Genomic DNA, 19,863 nt, shown 5'->3' on the forward strand with positions numbered 1-19,863 from the left:
CAGTGCCTTTCTGTATGGTTTTAGAACATTCTGGGGGCCCTAATCCTGACTGGGTCCTCTAAATCAGTGTTTCTGAAATGTGGCCACCAGGGGCGTTTCTTGCCGCCACAGCCTCCTGGACTGTGATTGGAGGAGGGGAGGCAAAGCAGTGGCCCCTCCCTCTCCCTGTACAGTTGCCAACTCTGACTGAAGATATTCCAGGAGATCTTTTTCCCAGCGTAATGTTATGTCATTGTCTTAAAATATTCTATTAAAATCTCCTGGATTTCTTTCAATAATCACCAGGAGATCGATTTCAGAGTAACAGCCGTGTTAGTCTGTATTCGCAAAAAGAAAAGGAGTACTTGTGGCACCTTAGAGACTAACCAATTTATTTGAGCATGAGCTTTCGTGAGCTACAGCTCACTTCATCAGATGTATACCGTGGAAACTGCAGCAGAAAGTCTGCTGCAGTTTCCACGGTATACATCTGATGAAGTGAGCTGTAGCTCACGAAAGCTCATGCTCAAATAAATTGGTTAGTCTCTAAGGTGCCACAAGTACTCCTTTTCTTTTTTCAGGAGATCGATGCCGATTCTGGAAGACTTCAGGCCAATCCTGGAGGGTTGGCAACCCTACCTCCCTGTTGCTCCTGAATGCACTGCTTTGGAGTTGGTTGCTGGGGCCACCAGCACAGATTGGGCCTTGCCCCCTCTGGAGTTCCCTGGGGCACAATGCTTTAGGAGCAGGCAGCCGATGAGTTCCCTCCGTTCCCAGAGGCGGTGGAGCTCAAGCACTGGGCTTCAGCCCTAGGGTGGCAGGCTCTGGCCGTGGGGCTTCGGGCTCCAGCCCTGGGCTCTGACTGCATGGCTACAGGCACCAGGCTCTGGCCCCCTGCTGCCTACCCCAACCCCTCACCCCCATCTCCCCTGGCCCCACTGCCTCCCCTGGCCCTCCATCCAAGGCTTAATTTGTCCCCAGGCTTGCCAGGGCTGAGTAAGCCTGCTGTGAAAAATGATACTTGTATGGTTGTTAATATCACTTTTTGCAACAGACGTACTAGCTAGCAATAAATAAATTACAATGATTTGGACATGTATACATGTATATTTATTTGGTTTTCCTGAAGCTAATTAAGTATTTTAGGAAAAAGTGTAAGAGCAGCCACCAGCAAGAGTTGGTAGCTGCACTCTGAGGCCACCAAAAAATTTGTCCTGAGAACTCCTGCTCTAAGTGGATATTGTTATTTCTATTTCTTGTAATCTACTACATGCATTTGTTTTTATGCACTTCCTCAAACTCCAGGCTGGGATACAACACTGTGGACATAGATCATCAACACACACGCACGATAGCCTAGGGACTGATCCAAAGCCCACTGATGTCAATGGGCTTTGGATCAGGCCCATAATGAACAAATGAGGGTGGAAAACCACCCAACAGGTCAATTTTAGAGAGTGCATATTATTGTAAAAGCAGCAGGTAGAAATAAAATCCAAATGATGGAGGTTGCTCCTGAGACTACTGATCTGTAGTTTTGCATTAGTATTAAGCCTCCTACCCCAGGGAATGGAGGAAATCAGTGGAGGAAACAGCAGAGAGCAATGCAAGAACAAGAGAGGCAGCGAGAGACAAAAATGGGAGCAAAATGGACACTTGGGGAGTCACAGAGGAACTGTGGAAAGAAGCTGGATGTGAGCTGTGACACAGCTGTAGAGGGACTGACTGGAGGCCAGCAAGGGAGGCAGGGGGAAGCAGACCGGGGCAGAGAAGTGTGATAGGGAAATGAAGTGAAGAAGTAGTAAAAGGAGCAGTGCCATGGGAAGGAAGTGGGGTCAGTGAGATGCAGTGTGAGGGAGAAAAGCAGCGTGGACCATGATTGGGGACAGAGAAGAGATGATAGGAGAGAAGAAGTAGGGAGCTGTTGAGCATATCTGAGACAGCAAGAAGGACAGGGGAAACTGCAAGGACAATGGGAGAGCACCAAAGGGGCAGAAGGAACCAGAAAGTAGTGCTAGGGCTCATGGAGGAGCAGTGAGAGGGATGGAGGAGTCAGGAGGGGAGTGGAGACAGGAAGGGCAGAAGTAGCGGCAGGACAAAGTAGCAAGATGAGTCAAGGAAACAGCAGGAGGGATGGCTGGGGAAAGCCAGCAGGTGGAGAGGTGGGTGGAGCAGTAGAAGAGGTGAAGGTGAGGGAATGGCAGGACAGCACCAGAGCAGAAAGCAGTCGTGGGGATTGGGAGCTGTGAAGCTGGGGAACTGTCGTAAGGGAGGAGCGCTTGAGAACTAGAGAAGTGGAGGAAAAATAGTAGCAAGGGAAACACAGGGCAGAGTGGCAGGGGAGCAGCAAGAGGGAAGTGGCAGAGGAAGGCAATGAGGGGGCTAGATTTTGTGAGGTGATTCCGTCACTTGTGACTAGTTTTCCCCCCAATAGCAACAACATACTTTCTCCCCCACCTCTGTAATTCCTGCACCTGTGTCCTCAGACTGTGCTCACCCGCCTTTGCCTCTTTGTGTGACTGGCTCTGGGGGTTCTGGTCACCCCACACACGGATGCCACTAGCAGGTGAGGGAGGAAGGCGGCAACAGGAGGGAAATAAATTCACTAGGCCAAATCCATCCCTGGTGGAGTACCAGGGAAGTCACTGAAGTTACTCCTGGAATGAATTTAGCCCAAGAAGTTAAATTAGGAAAGTAGAGCAGAAGGCTGATGAAAGAATGGACTGATGATAGGAATAAGAGGAGACAGAACAAGAATGAGGCACAGGAGCTGTATACTAAACCTGCAGGGCACATGGGGACAGCCACGTGGCAAATGGCAACAGACTATTTGTGCTTGGTTTATGAAAAAATAGAACACAGAGGCAATACTTCAGCTGGTGTAAACTGGCCAAACTTCACTGAACTCCCTGGAGCTATGTCAGTTTACACCAGCTGTGGATCTGGCCTTGAATGTCTCTCTCAAATGTGGCACCAAAAGCTGGTGGGCCAGGCTGAACTCCAACGTGGACACCTCTCACTGATATGTCTGGTGTGCTGGGAGTAATGTCAGATGCACCAGGAGAGCAGATATGAATTCCCTCCCTTGTGCAGGGGTCTGCTGTTGACCTGCCGCCACATCCTGCATGGGAAAATGAGAAGTCGGGGCACTAGACAGTCAGCGTTACAGTGCTGTGGTTAAGGGTCAGAGATTGTGTGCATGGCTCATAGAAGAGCAGAAGCTTATGTGCTTACAGAGATATCATAGCGCAGGGGGTCAAATTCACTGTGTGGAAAGGGCTAGATTACCTTTTAAATGATGGTCTATAGGCCACCTTTGGACAACATACTGCCCTCCACTCACAGCAGCTCTCCTCATCGGGATGGGGGTGGGGAGTGATGGGTGCCTATATAAGACACAGCCCTGAATATTGGGACTGTCCCTATAAAACTGGGACAGCTGGTCATGCTAAATGGGAGGAGGAGGGGAGCCTGGGTACCACAGGAGTGTCTGGAAAAGTAATGGAAAAGTTGAGGGGCAACGGGAAGGCAGCGGCATGGAATTCAGTGGGAGGGGCAGGTAAAGCAAAAAGAGGGAATGCGGGAGGGAGAGGCAGTGGGTGCATAGGGTAAAGTGGGTTTGTTGCTCTTCTGCATTAAGAAGCTGTGCTGGGATGTCCTGTGAGTTACTGTATGGAACAATCTATCCACTCAGCCTAAGCCTGGTGATGGGGAATGGTTTCTAAGAGGCTCCTGATTGAACAGGGCAGGAAGAATCCTCCTCTGCTGCCTGCTGCTGCTCTCTCATTTAACTCTGAAGTGCCCAGTGTGACAAGAGCAGAGTGTGGAATCGCTGCCCCACCAGCAGGCTTTCCTGCCTGTTCCTGGCTCAGCGCCTCCTGGTGCCCCCCTTCCCCTTCTCTAGTGTTTCCTGCCCGCCTGCCTGTGCTCCCTACCAGGCCCTGGCCTGGTGCTAGCTGCCTGCCCCAGTGTTGCCCTCAGTTTTGGTCTTACAGTTTAGAAGAATACAAATCACCTGGAGGGCACAAGTTTCTGTAATTTCCCTCTCAGCCTTTTGGGAGTCAGACTGGGCTGGCTCAGGGTTGCTGGACAAGCTGGTATCTCCCTCTCTCTCTCTCTGGTTTTTTGTTCTGGAATCTCAGCTTTCATTTAAAAAAGAGAATTATTTAGCCCTTACGGTTGCAAAGATAACACGGAAAATGGTAATCAGCTGTAACCAATACCATTTATTAGCCTGAGTTTGCACACAACCTGAAACGACAGCTGGAGAGCTGAGAACCACCATATAAATGCCAAAATTGTTACTTACTTCACAGCTGATCAAAGGATGTAACAAAGGAGAAGAACAATTTTCTTTTATGGATGTGTACAGTGCACTCTGTCTCAGTGACAGCTCACTTTGGCACAAGTAGGCAGCACTTGGGAGAGTAACGCCATTTATCTCTCCCCCCCCCCCAACATCTATCTTGCAGGCAAGAAGGAACAGAGGCCAGGGGTCCATTCCAGCCTCACCCAGAAAAGCTGAGCACAGTAGTGCTCAGTTGCGTTACTCAACCTCCGCCAACTGGGCTCAGGTCTAGGTGACCCAGCAATGTACATATGATCACGGCACATTTGCACAGATAATGACATCTCATTTGAATGTCCCAGGGGGGTGGAGGTTGGCTAGTGGGGGCACAGCCTGGCAGGGTACCAGTTAGGGTTGCCAATTTTGGTTGGATGTATTCCTGGAGGTTTCATCACATGACATAACCTTCAATTAATTCCTGGAGACTCCAGGACAACCCTGGAGGGTTGGCAACCCTAGTACCAGTGTGGGGAGTGTTTCCAGTTTGACCGCTGCACTCTCCCGTCAGCAGAAGGTGCTGCCGCTTACTCTTCCCTCCTAAGCTCCCACTGCCCTGGTTTTAGGCTCAGATACCCCGGTGATGGGCGCCCCACAAGAACCCAAACAGACCGGCAGAGAAGCCAGCCTTATTTGATTACAAGGCATAAGCTAGCAGCAGTGCGGCTGCTCCCAGCCCTTCCCGCACTGAGGGGGCGCCACGGGCTGCGCCTCTCCGTAGGCCCAGCTCTGTGCCCCACCCCTGGCCAGGGCGGGGATGCCTCGGGGGGACCCGGCCACCTTCGCTCCACTAGCCAGCTGCTGGGGGCGGGGCCTGCCTCCGGACTGCCTCTCCCTCACCCGCACAGCCACGCCCCCGGGCGGGCAGCGGCCCCGCCCCCCCAGAGCGGTGTCCCCCGGGCCGCGCTCCCCCCTCTCAGCTGCAAGGGGCGTGTCGCTGGGAGGGAGGGAGGGAGGCGGGGCCGCGCCCGGGGCTGGTACAGTCCCCGCTCGGCTCTGCCCGCTCGCACTCATCCCAGCACCCAAGGCCGCTGGAGCTCGGGCTGCACTCCGCCCTCGCTCGATCCGACGCCGGCCGGGGCTTTCCGTGCGCTCTGCTCCGGGGAGCCGCTCGCTATGAACGCAGCCCGGGCCCTGCTCTCCGCCGTGTTCCTCATCAGCTTCCTGTGGGATTTACCCGGTTTCCAGCTGGCTTCCATCGGCTCCTCCACCAAGGGCCCGAGGAGCCGCCGAGAGGCGAAGGTGGCCAGGTCCCCCAGAGGCATCCCCGCCCTGGCCAGCCACCAGCCGCGGCTGCCGCGGGAGGCGCAGCCGGGGGGCAAAGCGCGGCAGCGAGCGGAGCCCCACGAGTACATGCTGTCTCTGTACAGGACCTACTCCATAGCGGAGAAACTGGGGATCAATGCCAGCTTTTTTCAGTCATCGAAATCCGCCAATACTATCACTAGTTTTGTAGACAGGGGACGAGGTAAGTTCAAAGAGCCGCATCCCTCTACCCACCCGAATCTGCCGCCGCCGCCGCCGGGTACCCGTGTGCGTAGAAGGGAGCCTGCGCCTTGAGCCCAAATCCCGAGTAAGCCCTTCAGAGCGCCCTTAATACAGCCACGCGTTTGTAGATCATTTATTTGCCAGGCTGCGTTTCTCTGCAGCCGATCTCTGGAGAATATTTGATTTGGATTTTTCTGTAAAAAGGAGCGAAAGATCGGGAAGGTGGATCTTATTCTAAATAGTGGATTTTTTTTTTTTTTTAGTAGCAAAAAGATTAGCAACTCCATCCGGATTGCAGTGACCACGGGTTTACATGAGTGAGGCATGCACGATCGCTCCTGAATTCACAAGAGATATTTTAAAAAGATACAAGCGCTCTCGAGTGTAAACGCAATCTTAAAAACTGCTCTTCTTTTTATGTCCTTCTTGCAAAGAAAGGATCACTCTTATCGCTTCAACGGTAAGGCAAATAGAAAGTTCAAACCGACCGAGGGCAAAGCTTTACTGCTTAAAGCTGCTCTAGCTTATCAGGGTTGCTTTTATCAAGATTGCCTGCAACAAGCCCAGCTCCGTTTGAAATCACTCGGAGTAGGAAGCGGCTTTTAATTGGGCTCTTCTAAAGCAGTGCCGGCTAGTTCATGGACGCTGCCCTTCAAGTCCAGGAAAGTCTTATAGCAGAGCGTTCGCTGATAGGCGCAAAACTCTTTGCGGGGAGCCAGCTCAGGATTGAAAGGTGCTTTGATTTGCTCCTGCTTTTATTTGGGCCCGATCCTGCTTCCATTAAAGCCCGCGGGGGAAACCCTCATGGATTTCAGTGGATGCAGGATTTTTACTTCCTCGCTCTTTTGCTTTGTGTTTTGTTTTGCCCGGGCATCAGCTGTTCTCTCCCGGTGTTGTAAACCTCGTCCACCGCACCAGGTTAACGTGACAAATGCCGATAGAACCTTAGCGATCCATACGGGCAGCCTGAGACCGCCTTGTTCTCGATCACTTATGTCACCCCCTCCTCCCCCTACAGCTGTGTGCCGGGGGGAAAGATCCACCCCAGATCTTCAGCCCTTTTCGCATTTAAAGGTTGTTGAACTGCCTCTCCCACTGATTCTTTGCCAGCTCTTATACTGGGGAAGGTGAAGTTGAGGATCCTTTGGGACTGGGACAGAGAGTGTAAAAACATTTTGTTACCTGGGCTTGTGATCTATTAATGACAGAGGAATTAAATAGTTCTTAAGGAGGGTTGTAAATACCTTCCCCCCTAACTATTTAGGACCCCCCCACACCCCGCCAACCTGCACACTGCAACCTGCCTGCAGCTCTGACCCTATAGAAAGAGCAAGCTGCTCTTTCAGCTGGGTCAGGGGGTTCATTAGCTGTTGAAAGCCCTGAAAAGCAAATTACCTTCCTATATTTGATGATTTTTCGGACAAAGCTCAGCTTTAAAAAGCCACATGGCTCCTTTGTAGTTATATGAGCTGGTTATTTAGTCCCCAGCTTCAATCAAAACCAAAAAGCAGCTGAGACTTGTTTGCCCCCGAAGCTCTTCTTGTCCGCTCTGCGGAGGGACATCCTTTATCTCCTACCTGAGCCGTTCCTCCAAGTCCAAGCGCCTTGCTTCACACGCTACTCTTGAGCCAGGGGTCCACACAGCCAAGAGGTCCTGGGCCAATAGGCGGTAATGTTCGAGGCAGTTTGTTTTCATATGGTCAAAGAAGAAAAGTGTGAGGAAGGTTAACGGCAAATGTGTTTTCAAACTCTACATTTTCTCCTTTTATGCCCCTTATATTTGGCCCCGTAGAGTTAATTTGAAAAGCGTCGCTCGTCCGAAGTCGTCTGCTCACTCTGAAATCGCTTTGAGGAATAGGATGCGTGGGATGAGCTTTGAACGATTTTGGACGCGGAGTAAAACGCCAGTGAAGGCGTAGTGCTTTTTGGTGCTTGCTTGTTTTGTAACTACTCCCTCTCGGGGGTGTGTGTGTGTGTCAGAAACTCCCGTAGGTCCCGGATAGGGTTTCTAGGAATACAGAAATCGAGAGCTAGTTTTGGTTCCCGGTTGTGTCTATTTTTTTAAGTTGCTTTCTGAAATTAAGATTTCTTTCCCCGCCATAACAATTACCCCACTGCCTACTGCCAGCTTGTTTGCAGAGCCCTGAAAGCCGCATAAAAACACCCCTTTCAAGATCATCTTATTCTTGATCACCAGAGGAAAGACAGTTAATTTAACAAATTTAGCTCATCTTGCTGCATGGAGGATTCTACTCCGTGGGGAAGTGATTTGCGAACAGAAGTCCCGGTTTGATGAAGGAAAAGCCTCACTTTCCCTCATTGATTTTGATTTGATGTGTCACAGGCTGTGACCTTGTGCTGGACCTTCTATGGGTTGCTTAGCATCAAGCCGCTGATTGGAGTATTTCAACTCAGTGATCTAATTGAGTGTTCATGTCATAACATATCAAATATTGTCTAGTCTCCCATAATGAAGTGGACCAGCCAATGGCACATCACCAAAAACTTCAAGAGAACTTCCGTTCCTCTGAAGTGGTAGCTTTTTTACTGCCCACCTCCCTGTGGGCTCCTCGCCCAGTTAATTGCCGAGCTGGAGTTGTGCGGCTGCTGAACAGTCCCTGCTCAGAAAAGTTTCTGTCAATTCATTTACAGACAATATAGCCCCCCAATTGACCCAATTAGATAGGCTGCTATTTACCTAACTAGGAATTCTGGAGGAGACAGTGGTAGCCATACCTTGTCTGCCCACATGACCTTGTTAATTGCAGGGGTTCATAAGGATAACAATTGGGGCGGAGTGTAGAGAATCCTTTGGCCACATAAAGAAATTCGGTTCCCAGACCTGTTCTCTGGGAGGAGAATTTCAAGAAGAGTTAACAGGAGTAAGAGACTTTCTTATTGGATGATCTGCAATTACTCGTGTGTGTGTGTGTGTGTGTGTGTGTGTCTCCTTGGGTGAATGCATGGAATTGCAGCCAAAGAACATAGCCTCTGATCTGTCCACTGCACACCCAAAATAGTGCACCGGTATCTTCTCAGTAATGAGTTAAGAAGGGGAGAGCGGTTAAATCGAAGCTCCAAATATTGTCCCTCCTGGCGTTGCTTTCTTCCTTCCCCTAAACGAGTGAGATCGCTTTCGGGGCAGTTGGATAGGGGAAGAAGCCGCGCTAGCCTGTATTAGTCTCAAGCGTTAAAAATAATTCAGAAAGGGAGCAATAGGCTGTGATTCCCCCCGCCTCATTTTGCCACCCCACCCCGCTTGTTACGGTCGCAAGATCAGACAGGACCTAACTGAATGTAGGAAAATTACTGTTGGCACATGAAGTAACTCATTAAAACGCAGATGGTGCTCTCTGGCCTCAGGACCCCCAGCATTGGAGCGCCACAGTAAAGCAGGACAATTAGGAAAGAGAACTAGGCAGGAGAAAAGTAAGAGAAGGAGGGAGCTGCGAGAGAGAGAGAGAAATCAACAAGGAAACTGGCAAAGAGGAAGAAATGCAGAATGGTTCACATACAGAGGCAGTGTCAGGGAGAGCTTCTTTCCAAGCAATAACGAGGGGACAGGGGAGGGGGGCAGGCAATTGGCCCTTAGGTTAATGTCAGATTTCCCTTTTGGATGCAAAGTTTCTACGTCGGTTCCAAACAAGAGAGGATCCTTATTACATTGGAGGAGTTTTTCCACAACAAACACAGTAAGATCTGAATATTATTGCCGGATTTGAAAGAGATGCAGACCGTCTCCTTCCCCCCAGTTTGTGTTGCACGTGCAAGATAGTTCATTAAGAAGTTTACAGGAATCTGATTGTAATTTTGTGTTGTTTCCCTTTTATATTGTGGGGCGGGGGGAGGGAAATCCACGTGCAAAATCTGAAAATGTCCCGGCTGTTCATGTGGCAGAAGAAAAGGAATGTAAATCCCACTTGAAGTTCATTTTGTGCTGCATGTTTATGCAAAACAGCGGGTTTCTGGGTGGACCTAGGACTGCAATGCAGTGTGATCAGTGTAGAGCCTTTGCCCAGGCAATGTTGTCGTTGGCAAAAGGAAAATGAAATATAAGCAGGGAAGTATTTTAATGGGGAAGGAGGGAATTCACAACTGTTAATTATTTGGTGACCTTGTATTCGATTTGTTTGAGCCCCTTATAAAAACACTAATGCAGACCAGACGGCCAAAGTGAGGGAGCCTGCAGAAGGTTCCAATCTGCGCTTTATTTCCCTGGTAAGAGCCTTGGAAAGCGTGGAGGGACTGGCGGTGGGAGAAGGTTGGAAGGCGGTGTGCTTGCAGTACCCTCCACCACTGGGGTGGGGGACATCTTGTCTCTTTGTTAACCACAAGGGACAGAAAGGTCTCGAAAGAGATCCTGCGACTAGCCACGAGCGAGAGAAAGGAACTAGATTTGGGGCTAGAAGGTGGGGGAGGCTTTTCTGTTCCCGGGGATGGAGTGGGGGCAGCAACAATTCCTCTTGTCACATTCTCTTTGGGCGATGTGGTTTTTCTTCTGTCAGTCCTGGGAACTGAGCTGGGAGCTGTTGGGACGGTAGTTGGGAGGGAAGAAGTGGGAGGGTACAGAAAAGTTATAGAATAGTCGCAAAGCAATTGCCACAGAACACTCCCTTGTTTGTTGTGTCTTTTTTTAACAAGACACCGGCCTTTTGCAGCAGTAATCCAGCTGTATCTGCAAAGATCACTCCATCTACTCTTGATACTGGCTAGGCGTTTTTAATTTAGGTGAAGCAAAACAACCAACTTGCATTCGGATCTATAAATCCTCCATTAGCCATCCATTTCATCGGGCAACAAACAAAACCGTTTACCACCTCATTCTGTTGATCTTAGTCGCTACCTCATAAAAAGGCACGGGTACATCTTAAATGCTACACACAGTCTCTTTAAAGCCCTATGCAGTGTGCAGTAATCAGCCAGTGCAAACTGAAAATCAAGGAGTCCAAATACCTAAAGTAATTCCAAATGCTTATTTTGGACCCGATCCCACAATCTTTACCCCTCCCTCCCGCCCCCCCCCAACCCTTCCCTTGTTTCCTACGGGACAGATTTGCCCTGGTAAGAACTGTAGGATCGAGCTCTTTGTTTTCAGAATTGTTATTGCTGTTTAGAAAGCTCCCATCTTTTTCTTGCCCTCTTCCCCATAATGTTGTGCAAAACTAGGGTCACAGCAAAATGCCATAGGATCCTGCGATGAAATATGAACTGATCAGGGAGATCGAGAACGAAATCTTACCATCCACACACGCCTGCCCGCCTCTTAGACTGTTTACACGTACACGAGCCCTTTAGAATTCCGAGTCTCCTCATTCAACGCTCAAACTAGATTCGGAATGCAACATATTTGTTTGCCACTGGCGAACTAAGAGCAAGAGTAGCCGCAGCGGTGGGGTTGTAAGGGGACGTTAATCAGGCGATCTGCCGCATCGCGTTCATTACTTTCGTCATTACTTCTTAATCCTAAAAAAAAAAAAAGAGAGAGAGAGAGAAAAGACGATGTGGAAACGCTTGTTTCCTCGTATGCCCTGCTGTGGCGTTTTGCAACAAACTAGCAATAGGTTCTGGAGCTAGTCAGCCTCGCCAATAGGGAACTCCGATTGTTCCCTGGCCACATGACTAAAAGATGGTCTCCAAACTATAGGGGGACATTTTATTTTTTAGTAACTGGTAGGCTAAAGAATGGGCAGATATTTAAGCCCCGAATTTGCTGAAATGAATGCTGGTCTTTATCACACATACATTTCTCGTCTCGTTTTTCTACTCTTCTGTATCTCTAGCTTCAGAAATAATCCAAGAGCTGTAAAACAAATAATTTTGGGACAGGAATATTTTAGGATTTGGGGGGCTATTTAAATTAATATTTAGGTAAGAAAATAATTCAGACTAACATAGGGAGGGACCACACTTAACTTGCTCTGAGAGTGAAGCCATTTCGCTTTAGCATGCATCCTACTCTTCTAGGAAGCAGTGAGGGCGATTTTAACTTTGTTAAATGTGTTATATAAAAGGGCACTAACACCCATGCTAAACTCCCTTTGGATTTGTCTTGCATAAGGACTGTATTATCCAGTCCAGTTTGACAGGGCTATAACTTCAGATTGGTGGCTAGAGTGCATTTGTCTGTTTTGTCACTTTGTTGAAGTTTGTTCATGGGATTAAAGAGAAAACGAGAGAGAGAGAGCGAGCGAGCAAGGAAGAGGCTGGTGATAAACCCAGAACAGAATTGCCATAGCAGAGGGAGACGGCTAAAATGTAAGATTTAGTATTCGGTATTTTCAGGCATAGATTCAGTGAAGAAAATGATCAAGAAAATAAATGCACGCTAGCTGTGGGCATTTTGACTGTAAAATATGCACTAAATAATCACCCTGAGTTCGTTCACTTTTTGGCAGGATGAGGAACAGATTCTAGGAAGGTGTGTTCTTTCCCAGTTACCTGATAGTGAGCGAATGAAACGTTTAAACCTAGTCACACGGTGCAATAAAAAGCCAGTGCAAGGCGCTCAGAGATGTGGAATTCAAACTGGAGAAATGCCACACATGGAGAGCTAGCCTCTTTATAGCCCACATCATGCTTAGAAAGTACTACCTGTCAGTGTTGTTACTGTGCAGACAATGTGTAGGCAGCCTGTCATGATTACTGAGGATATATGTTTTAACTTTCAGATTATTGTTGAACGAGAGTCTTTAAACGGTCTTTAAACTGCAAATGTGCTTTTGCTTTGAGTTTAAATATGGCTTGAAAGAGAATTGGGAAAGAGAAAATTCTTCTTGAATGTGGTTTTGGTATAATTTGTAGTGATGTAAAGTTAAGATTTGAGCCCTAATGAATTGGCGGGAAGCCCAGTACCTGATTTGCCATGAAAAGGGAAACTTTGTGTAGCCTTCATTAATCCCAGCCTTTCCTCGGAGTTCAGGTCTGCCTGCTAGAAAGTGAACTCGGGAAGCAGGAGTCGTTTAACACAGGGAGTTAAAGGAAACATCCCGTGCAAATAATTAATTTAACCCTAGAGATGGTAAAAACCACCACAACCACAAAGTAAAGGAAATGTACATAACAGGAGGGCTCCTAGGAGGGAACGCTTCCAGCTCCAGCTCAGATGGCATTTCTCCCACAGACTCTTCTGTTAAAGCAGTGACATGAAGGTGTCCCATGCAAAATTCTGCAAGGCAAAACACGATCAGCATATTCGTTTCCCGGGGCACGCTTGAAAGGGCAGGGTCTACATCAGGCTGTTTCTTTTCCCCACCAGTGCCAAGTGCTTCAATCCAGATATATCCGTCTCCCCCCGCAATATTTTAGCTTCACATAGACAACTAGCAAAAAGGACATTCGAAAGAATAATATAACACTCAGGTGTACGCACATTTAAATTCCAAACACCAGGGTACCTGGAGGCTGACTTCTCCCTATGGTATTTTCTGTAATTCCGTGTTTCCAACAGCCACTTGTGTGCTTTAGCAATACAGTACATTTGTTGAGCTCTGGAAATAGGTTAGTAATAAGCTGAGAGGGGGCAGATTTTGAATGTGTTGTCTGAGGACACAGATTCCACCCTAGCCATGTCTTTGATTTCAAGGTAAATAATGAAGCAAAGCCCATAAACACCGTAAGACCCTACCACAAAGGGTGAGCGAGAGCAAGGGGTGTTTTCACCGTTACTGTGTTCTTTGCACGGTAAAACGGAAAACAAATGGACTGAAAGTTTCTAAAAAAGGATCCGTCTTTCTCAGATTTCTAGAATTTTTTATGCCCCCCCCCCCACCGCACTCTTCCCTCGCTCCTCTGGTTTTCCCACCCTCTTGACTGTTTGCATTGGGAGCAAGCCAATATGGTTTAGGATTATGTCTTCATCTGTAATTATTAGGTTACAAGAGTGAGCAAACAACGTTTATCTGATCGGATTCAAAGCTGCCTATTTGAAATAACCGGTGCCCTGGCCCCTTTGACGGAATAAGGAGAACTGGCAATTTTATCAGTTGATGAAAGCTTTCTGACTGAACAATTTCTGGACCTCAGGTAGTGCCGAGATGTGGCCGTCCTTTGACATCTTCTTACCCACCTGGTATATTTCCTCTCCCTTTCTGACGTGCCTGTCCCATGTGACATGAAGCCAGTTCAGACTCAAATATAGTTAGAGGAGCAACAGATTTGTTCTTGTTTGAAACCCACACGTCCGAGATCGTCCTACCCGTGGCTGGAAGAGTTGAGTGATCTCCTTAACCGCAGGAATAAGCACAGAGCGTTCGGACAATTTACAACCCTCAAGTTGCCGTTTTCAACCCTAAAACCTCACACGGGATCTCGCATTTTCCTCCCCACTACTGCTCAGTGCGTATAACTGCCATTTAAAAGTACACTTGACATTTGCCCCTTGATGGCATAAATCTCCACGCCACATTCCGGAGCCACTAAATGTCCAGCCCTGCTGATGGAAATCTGAGACACTTTGCTTTCACTTGTCCTCACGTGGGAAAAGGGAGACTTGGCCCACTCCCCCCTTTCAAACCTCTCTCAGGCGATCCCCGCAATTCTCTTTGCGGAGCTCAGTTGAAAAATGTGCCTGCAACCCTCCCCCCCCCTCCCCCGCCGAGCTGAAAGCTACAGCCCCATAGAAAGGGGTTAGTTCTATGGAGCAGGTGACTGCCCGTGCGTTTCCCCTTCTCCCGCCTTCTAGCAGGGTGACCGGAGAGCACTACACCTTCCGTTAGATCTCCCCCGGTAACAGGTCCCGGGAAGGGGCGTGGGGGGGGGATACCTCTATTTCAGGTCCGGGTTCTGCGCCTGCCACCAGCCTGCTGGGGTGGGACACGTGCTGACAAGCTGTGAGTGGGAAGCGGGGAGCTAGGCTCAAGATTTTAGGGCTTTGAAGGGACTCTGAGAACTGGTAAACCTGGGATCACAGTACTCTGGGGACCCCAGGGTCGAGGAATCTGGAACCAAACAGATCCAGACACCTAGACTCAAAGGTCCCAGTGGGCTGGGCTCCTGACACATCTGGGCTTCAGCTGCAATTCCCCGGAAGAGAAAAAGTGGACGCGCATCTCCTTTGAGATCAAACACAAGACCCCCGCCCCTCAAGCAGGACTAGAGAGACCCAGCTTTCCCCTGGCCCTGAAGACCAGGGGCAGAGGGTTGGTCGCCTGGTAAGCAGGGGTTGGGAAGGTGTTGGCGTGTGCCAGACAGGCATGGGGAAGAAGATCTGCAGCCTCTCTGATCCCAGCAGACCCAGCAGCACTGCGTGAGCGCCCACGGGCGAATAAATGGAGCTCCTACTTTCCTAGTCCTGCCTCGGACACTATTCAGCTCCCGGGCCGCTCACAGAGCGCAGGGTCAGCGGCCAACGCTGCGTTTAACCTGGCCCCCTAGGAGGAGCGAGCTATTCAAAAGCCCATAGCTCTGATCACCCTGCCACCCCCTGCCCCATGTGAATGTTGGTTTACAAAATAATGAATAAGAGAATAATGAAGGAATGGGGCTGCCGCTGAGCTTGCCGTACGCGCCTTAGGTTCTAGACAGCCATTTAGGAGAAGGATCAACTACGCTTTCAAATTGCACCGAGGAAAATAATGTAGCCCTGGCTCTGGCTGCAGCATGAATTTAGGGCTCTGGATAGTGAAAGTGAAATGTGACGAAGCAAGCAGGGCATTGTTCGAAGCATCCACATTCTTGCTGTTGGAATGTCCATCTTTTCCTGAAACTTACCCCGCATCTCAGACCCATGCTCAGCACATAAAGTGGAGGAAAAATTCGTGAAGCTGACACACAGTCCTGGCTGGGTGAGTGTTGTCTGAGAGCTTCACTTTCTTGAATTATTCACCCCATCCTGAAGTCCTTGTGCACTCCGAACCCTCGCCCGAAGTCAACAGAAGATTTGGGTGTATTAGGAACGAGGGAGGGGGGAAGGGGTATGTGGATCAGGCCCAGTGTGAAAAACAACAGAGAGACAAATGAAACCATAAAGAACTATGGCCCCATTCCGAATTGTTTCTGAAGCACAAGCCGGGCGGACACAACACATTTTGCCTTGTTCCAGCTGGAGGGCTGATAAAACACGTGTAAACATTGCCGTGATAGGCCGAATCCTGCTCACTTCTCTCAATGGAGCGCTCCCAACAGCACTTTAAGGTCATTAGAATGAAGCTAGGCAGCACTTGCTATATTTCACTTTTATTTTAAACAGATTGTTTTAACAGCTGTCGTTGTCACCTTGTTTTTGTAGGCTCTATGGTTGTTAATAAATGTGTAATTCCCACTGAAGTAGGTTTGTATCTCCGCCGGGGCTGTGTCTAGGTATCCCTGAGCTGCTGCTGCTCTTCAGAAGACCCAACTGCAGTTTGAATTAATTAGTTCTAGTTAATCTTCATTATGGAAAAGGAATATTCCTTCCTCGGTTGAAACTAGGTTACAGGAGTCTCACTTGGAGGTTTTGTAGGCCTCATTCCAAATTCCCTGGTGCTCTTCTTTATGAAGAACTCTGGCCACCCGCTTGAAATTAATCAGCAATGGGATTTCACTTTTAAAAGGCGCTGGTCCGATTTCCACTGAAGTCAAGGGGAGATTTGCCCGTGATCTCAGTGGCAGCAGGCTAGAATCCCAAGTGCTTTACCCAGGATTAATCCATCTTCATACAATCATTTTGTCACCTGCTTTGGTAAAATCATTCCACCTATTTTATTTTAAACGAATTAACCCTTTCACTGCTGTCTTAATTATCTTTTATCTTCCTCACACAAGGAAATGTATAATTGATTTCCAGGACCGATCCATGTTTATCAATGACTCACATACACATTTCTAGGGAAAGAAAACCTATTTTTGCCTTCCCCCCGGGAAAACATAACCCTGCCCTGAATAAAGGTGGAAAGCTCCTCAGAAACATTTTCTAGAGGGATGGAAACCTGGTAAAAGTGTACTTCGCTACAGCCACCCAGACGGGCTTCCACCGGGTCCCTAAACTCTTCCCAGGGGTTTGTTAGGAAACCCTGGTTCTGCGCAGGGTTGCAGAGAAGGCTCTGTTAGGAAAGAGCCGCGATCTCTCGAGGAATATTGCCTGGGCACTGTGTCCCGGTTAGGCAATGCGATTCCAGCTGAATTTCACACAGTACCTATTGGCTGCATTTTTGGGGAAAAAAGCAGCCAATGGAGAGTGACTTTTGAGTTCCTGTATGTCAAGCCATATTGATTTTTACATCGATTTGGCAAGTCTGGAGGTCTTGGCTTCCATAAATCATCCGGCTGTTCCCCCACGCCTCAGCTGGCTCCCCCCTCCCAGACTTTTCAGCTGGACCTTCGGTTGTGAAATACACTGATTAGAAATAGCAATGACCTCTGAAATCAACAAATAACAGGGATTGTATATTTCTTTAGTCTCCATTTCTACCTCTGGTGCAAGCTGAGCTTGGAAATGCTGCGAGGGGCTGCTGAACGCTGGCTCCAATGACACTTTTACTATTGAAATATACACAAACTTTACTAGCTTCTGGGGAGACCCAGGGGCTTTGGGAATTTTTGTATTTGCTGGGTTGTAAACATTTTATTGGAAAGCAGCTCGGGGGAATCTGGTTTGCTTTTCGTGCTGTACTTCGTACACAAATGTGTCAAAAAAGAAGTCCAGGTTTCTCTCTCGGAGCGGAATAAAATAGCCCCCTCCCCTCCCCCTCCGGACTCTAGCCGCAGAGGACAGCAGGGCCGACGGGGTGAGGAAATGTCCCTGGAGCGCGGGCTGTCAGAACACGCCCGGTCCCGGGAGCCAGTGTGGACGCGGAGCGAGGCGATTCTCGCTGTGTGCCGATCCTGCCACTAAACCACGGGCTCCCTTTTAGAGACACCCAGTGCCCACAGTGGAAACACGCTAGGGCCAGCGACTCATCTAACCCCCCCAGCGACCCTGCCATGGAAGGAGAAACCCCGCGGAGAGTCGCCGGCACCGGTCCTCTCCCTTCCCCGGGAGAGGGCGCCTGGCTCTCCGGGCCGGGGCCGGGGCCGGGGCCGGGGCCGGGGGGCGGTTTCGGGGCAGGCAGGGCCGCTGGAGGAGTGAGCCCAGGCTGCCTGCCCTGTCTCCCCGCGGCCGCGGGAAGGTCCCCCGGCGTGAAACTGACTGTAATTATGTGTTATCTTGCAGACGATCTCTCGCCCGCCCCGCTCAGGAGACAGAAGTATTTGTTTGATGTATCGACCCTCTCAGACAAAGAAGAGCTGGTGGGAGCGGAGCTGCGGCTCTTTCGCAAAGCCCCCGGCCACCGCCTCCCCCAGCCCCCGCCGGGCCTGTCCTCCATGCAGCTCTTCCCCTGCCTCTCCCCCCGGCTCCTGGACGCCCGGACGCTGGACCCGCGGGAGGCTCCCCCGGCCGGCTGGGAAGTGTTTGACGTGTGGCAGGGGCTGCAGCAGCAGCGGCCCTGGAAGCAGCTCTGCCTGGAGCTGCGGGCCCCGGGGGGCCGGGGGCAGCAGCCGCGGGCGGACCTCCGGGGCCTGGGCTTCGGGCGGCGAGGCCGGGCGCAGCAGGAGAAGGCCCTGCTGGTGGTGTTCACCAGGTCCCCGCGCAAGAACCTGTTCGCCGAGCTGCGCGAGGAGCGGGGCTCGCCGCGGGAGGAGCCGGGCTCGCCGCGGCGCGTGCCGCAGGAGACCCAGCAGCAGTTCAAGACGCGGCGGAAGAGGCGGACCGCCTTCGCCAGCCGCCATGGCAAAAGGCATGGCAAGAAGTCCCGGCTCAGGTGCAGCAAAAAGCCCCTGCACGTGAACTTTAAGGAGCTGGGCTGGGACGACTGGATTATCGCCCCGCTGGAGTACGAAGCCTACCACTGCGAAGGGGTGTGCGACTTCCCGCTGAGATCCCACCTGGAGCCCACCAACCACGCCATCATCCAGACCCTCATGAACTCCATGGACCCCAGCTCCACGCCCCCCAGCTGCTGTGTGCCCACCAAGCTGACCCCCATCAGCATCCTCTACATAGACGCGGGCAACAACGTGGTGTACAAGCAGTACGAAGACATGGTGGTGGAGTCCTGCGGTTGCAGGTAGCAGGCTGCTTTGCCGGTCTCCCCGGGGGAGATCGAGGCGGGTTGGAGCTATAAATGAACTCAAAGGACAGGAGAGGGCTGGTCGAGTCTGAGGTCCCGGAAACTTCACCTATTGGACGGGACGGGAGGGGAATTCTCACATGTTGGGTGCTCCTGGAAAACAGTCAAGGATCTGAGGCGCGTCTGCATCGGCCGGCGTGATCTGCATACTTGATAGGCTTGAATGGGTGAGGAATAGTTTGTGTATCCGTCTCCTCTGTATCCCTGCTCTCGACACATTGGAAACCAGCGTTAAAACCAGCCACCAACCAACCCTTTCCTCCAGCGAAGCTCCACAGTACAGAGGAGAACGTGGGCTTTAACTGCCTTCTCCGTGCCTGACCCAGCCAGCCCCATGGACCCCTCACCCAACAAGCTGGGGCTGCTCAGTTTTCAGGAGAAAGCTGGCACTGAGTAGCCCACCTGCCAGATCCTGCTTTGCACACAAGGAGATTCGAGCCCACCCCTTCCTTCAAAGAACTGGGTGGAAGTGGAGGCAGGAAAGTGGGAGGGGGCGAAAAGAGGGGGACACTTTTGCAAAAGCTTTCTTCAGATCTGATGGGAACCAGCGCTCTCCAGATCCGGTTGTGGGAGTCAAGTCTGGAGAGAGAAGGATTATTTTGCTGCGCCTTCTCCGTTGATGTTTCTCCCCAGTGTATACAAGATGCAGCGACAGGCACCTGTTCAAACTGAGCCCGTTTAAGATTAAGGGAAAGCAACAGGCACGGCTCTTTTCGTGGGTTGGCATGGGGGGAGTAATGGAACTAGCAAGCAGAGGAGGCAAAAAAAAAAAAAAAAAAAAAAGTCCCCAATAAAGTTTTGGTTCCAAGGACTTTCCCCTTAGAATTATCTGATGATCTATATCTGCTTTAAGGGTAAAGGCAATTTACCAAGTATAAAAACAATCAAAGCCAGAGAGCAAAATGACTCCTGCCTCTGAAGTTTCCCTAAGAAGGGTTATTTCGTTTCTGCCCTCTCTCTTTCACA

The 19,863-nt window shown here is 50.1% G+C and overlaps 1 protein-coding gene across 1 annotated transcript; it reads left to right on the forward strand.

The window, feature by feature from the left end:
* The first annotated feature begins 5,440 nt into the window (after window positions 1–5,440).
* Window positions 5,441–18,838, forward strand: GDF6 (growth differentiation factor 6). Its single transcript, XM_077808926.1, has 2 exons — window positions 5,441–5,792; window positions 17,940–18,838. Exons 1-2 carry the CDS (start codon window positions 5,441–5,443, stop codon window positions 18,836–18,838), a joined length of 1,251 nt encoding a protein of 416 aa, XP_077665052.1.
* The last annotated feature ends 1,025 nt before the right edge of the window (window positions 18,839–19,863 follow it).

This window comes from Eretmochelys imbricata, chromosome 2, assembly GCF_965152235.1.
Source record: "Eretmochelys imbricata isolate rEreImb1 chromosome 2, rEreImb1.hap1, whole genome shotgun sequence".
Classification (NCBI taxonomy): Eukaryota; Metazoa; Chordata; order Testudines; family Cheloniidae; genus Eretmochelys; species Eretmochelys imbricata.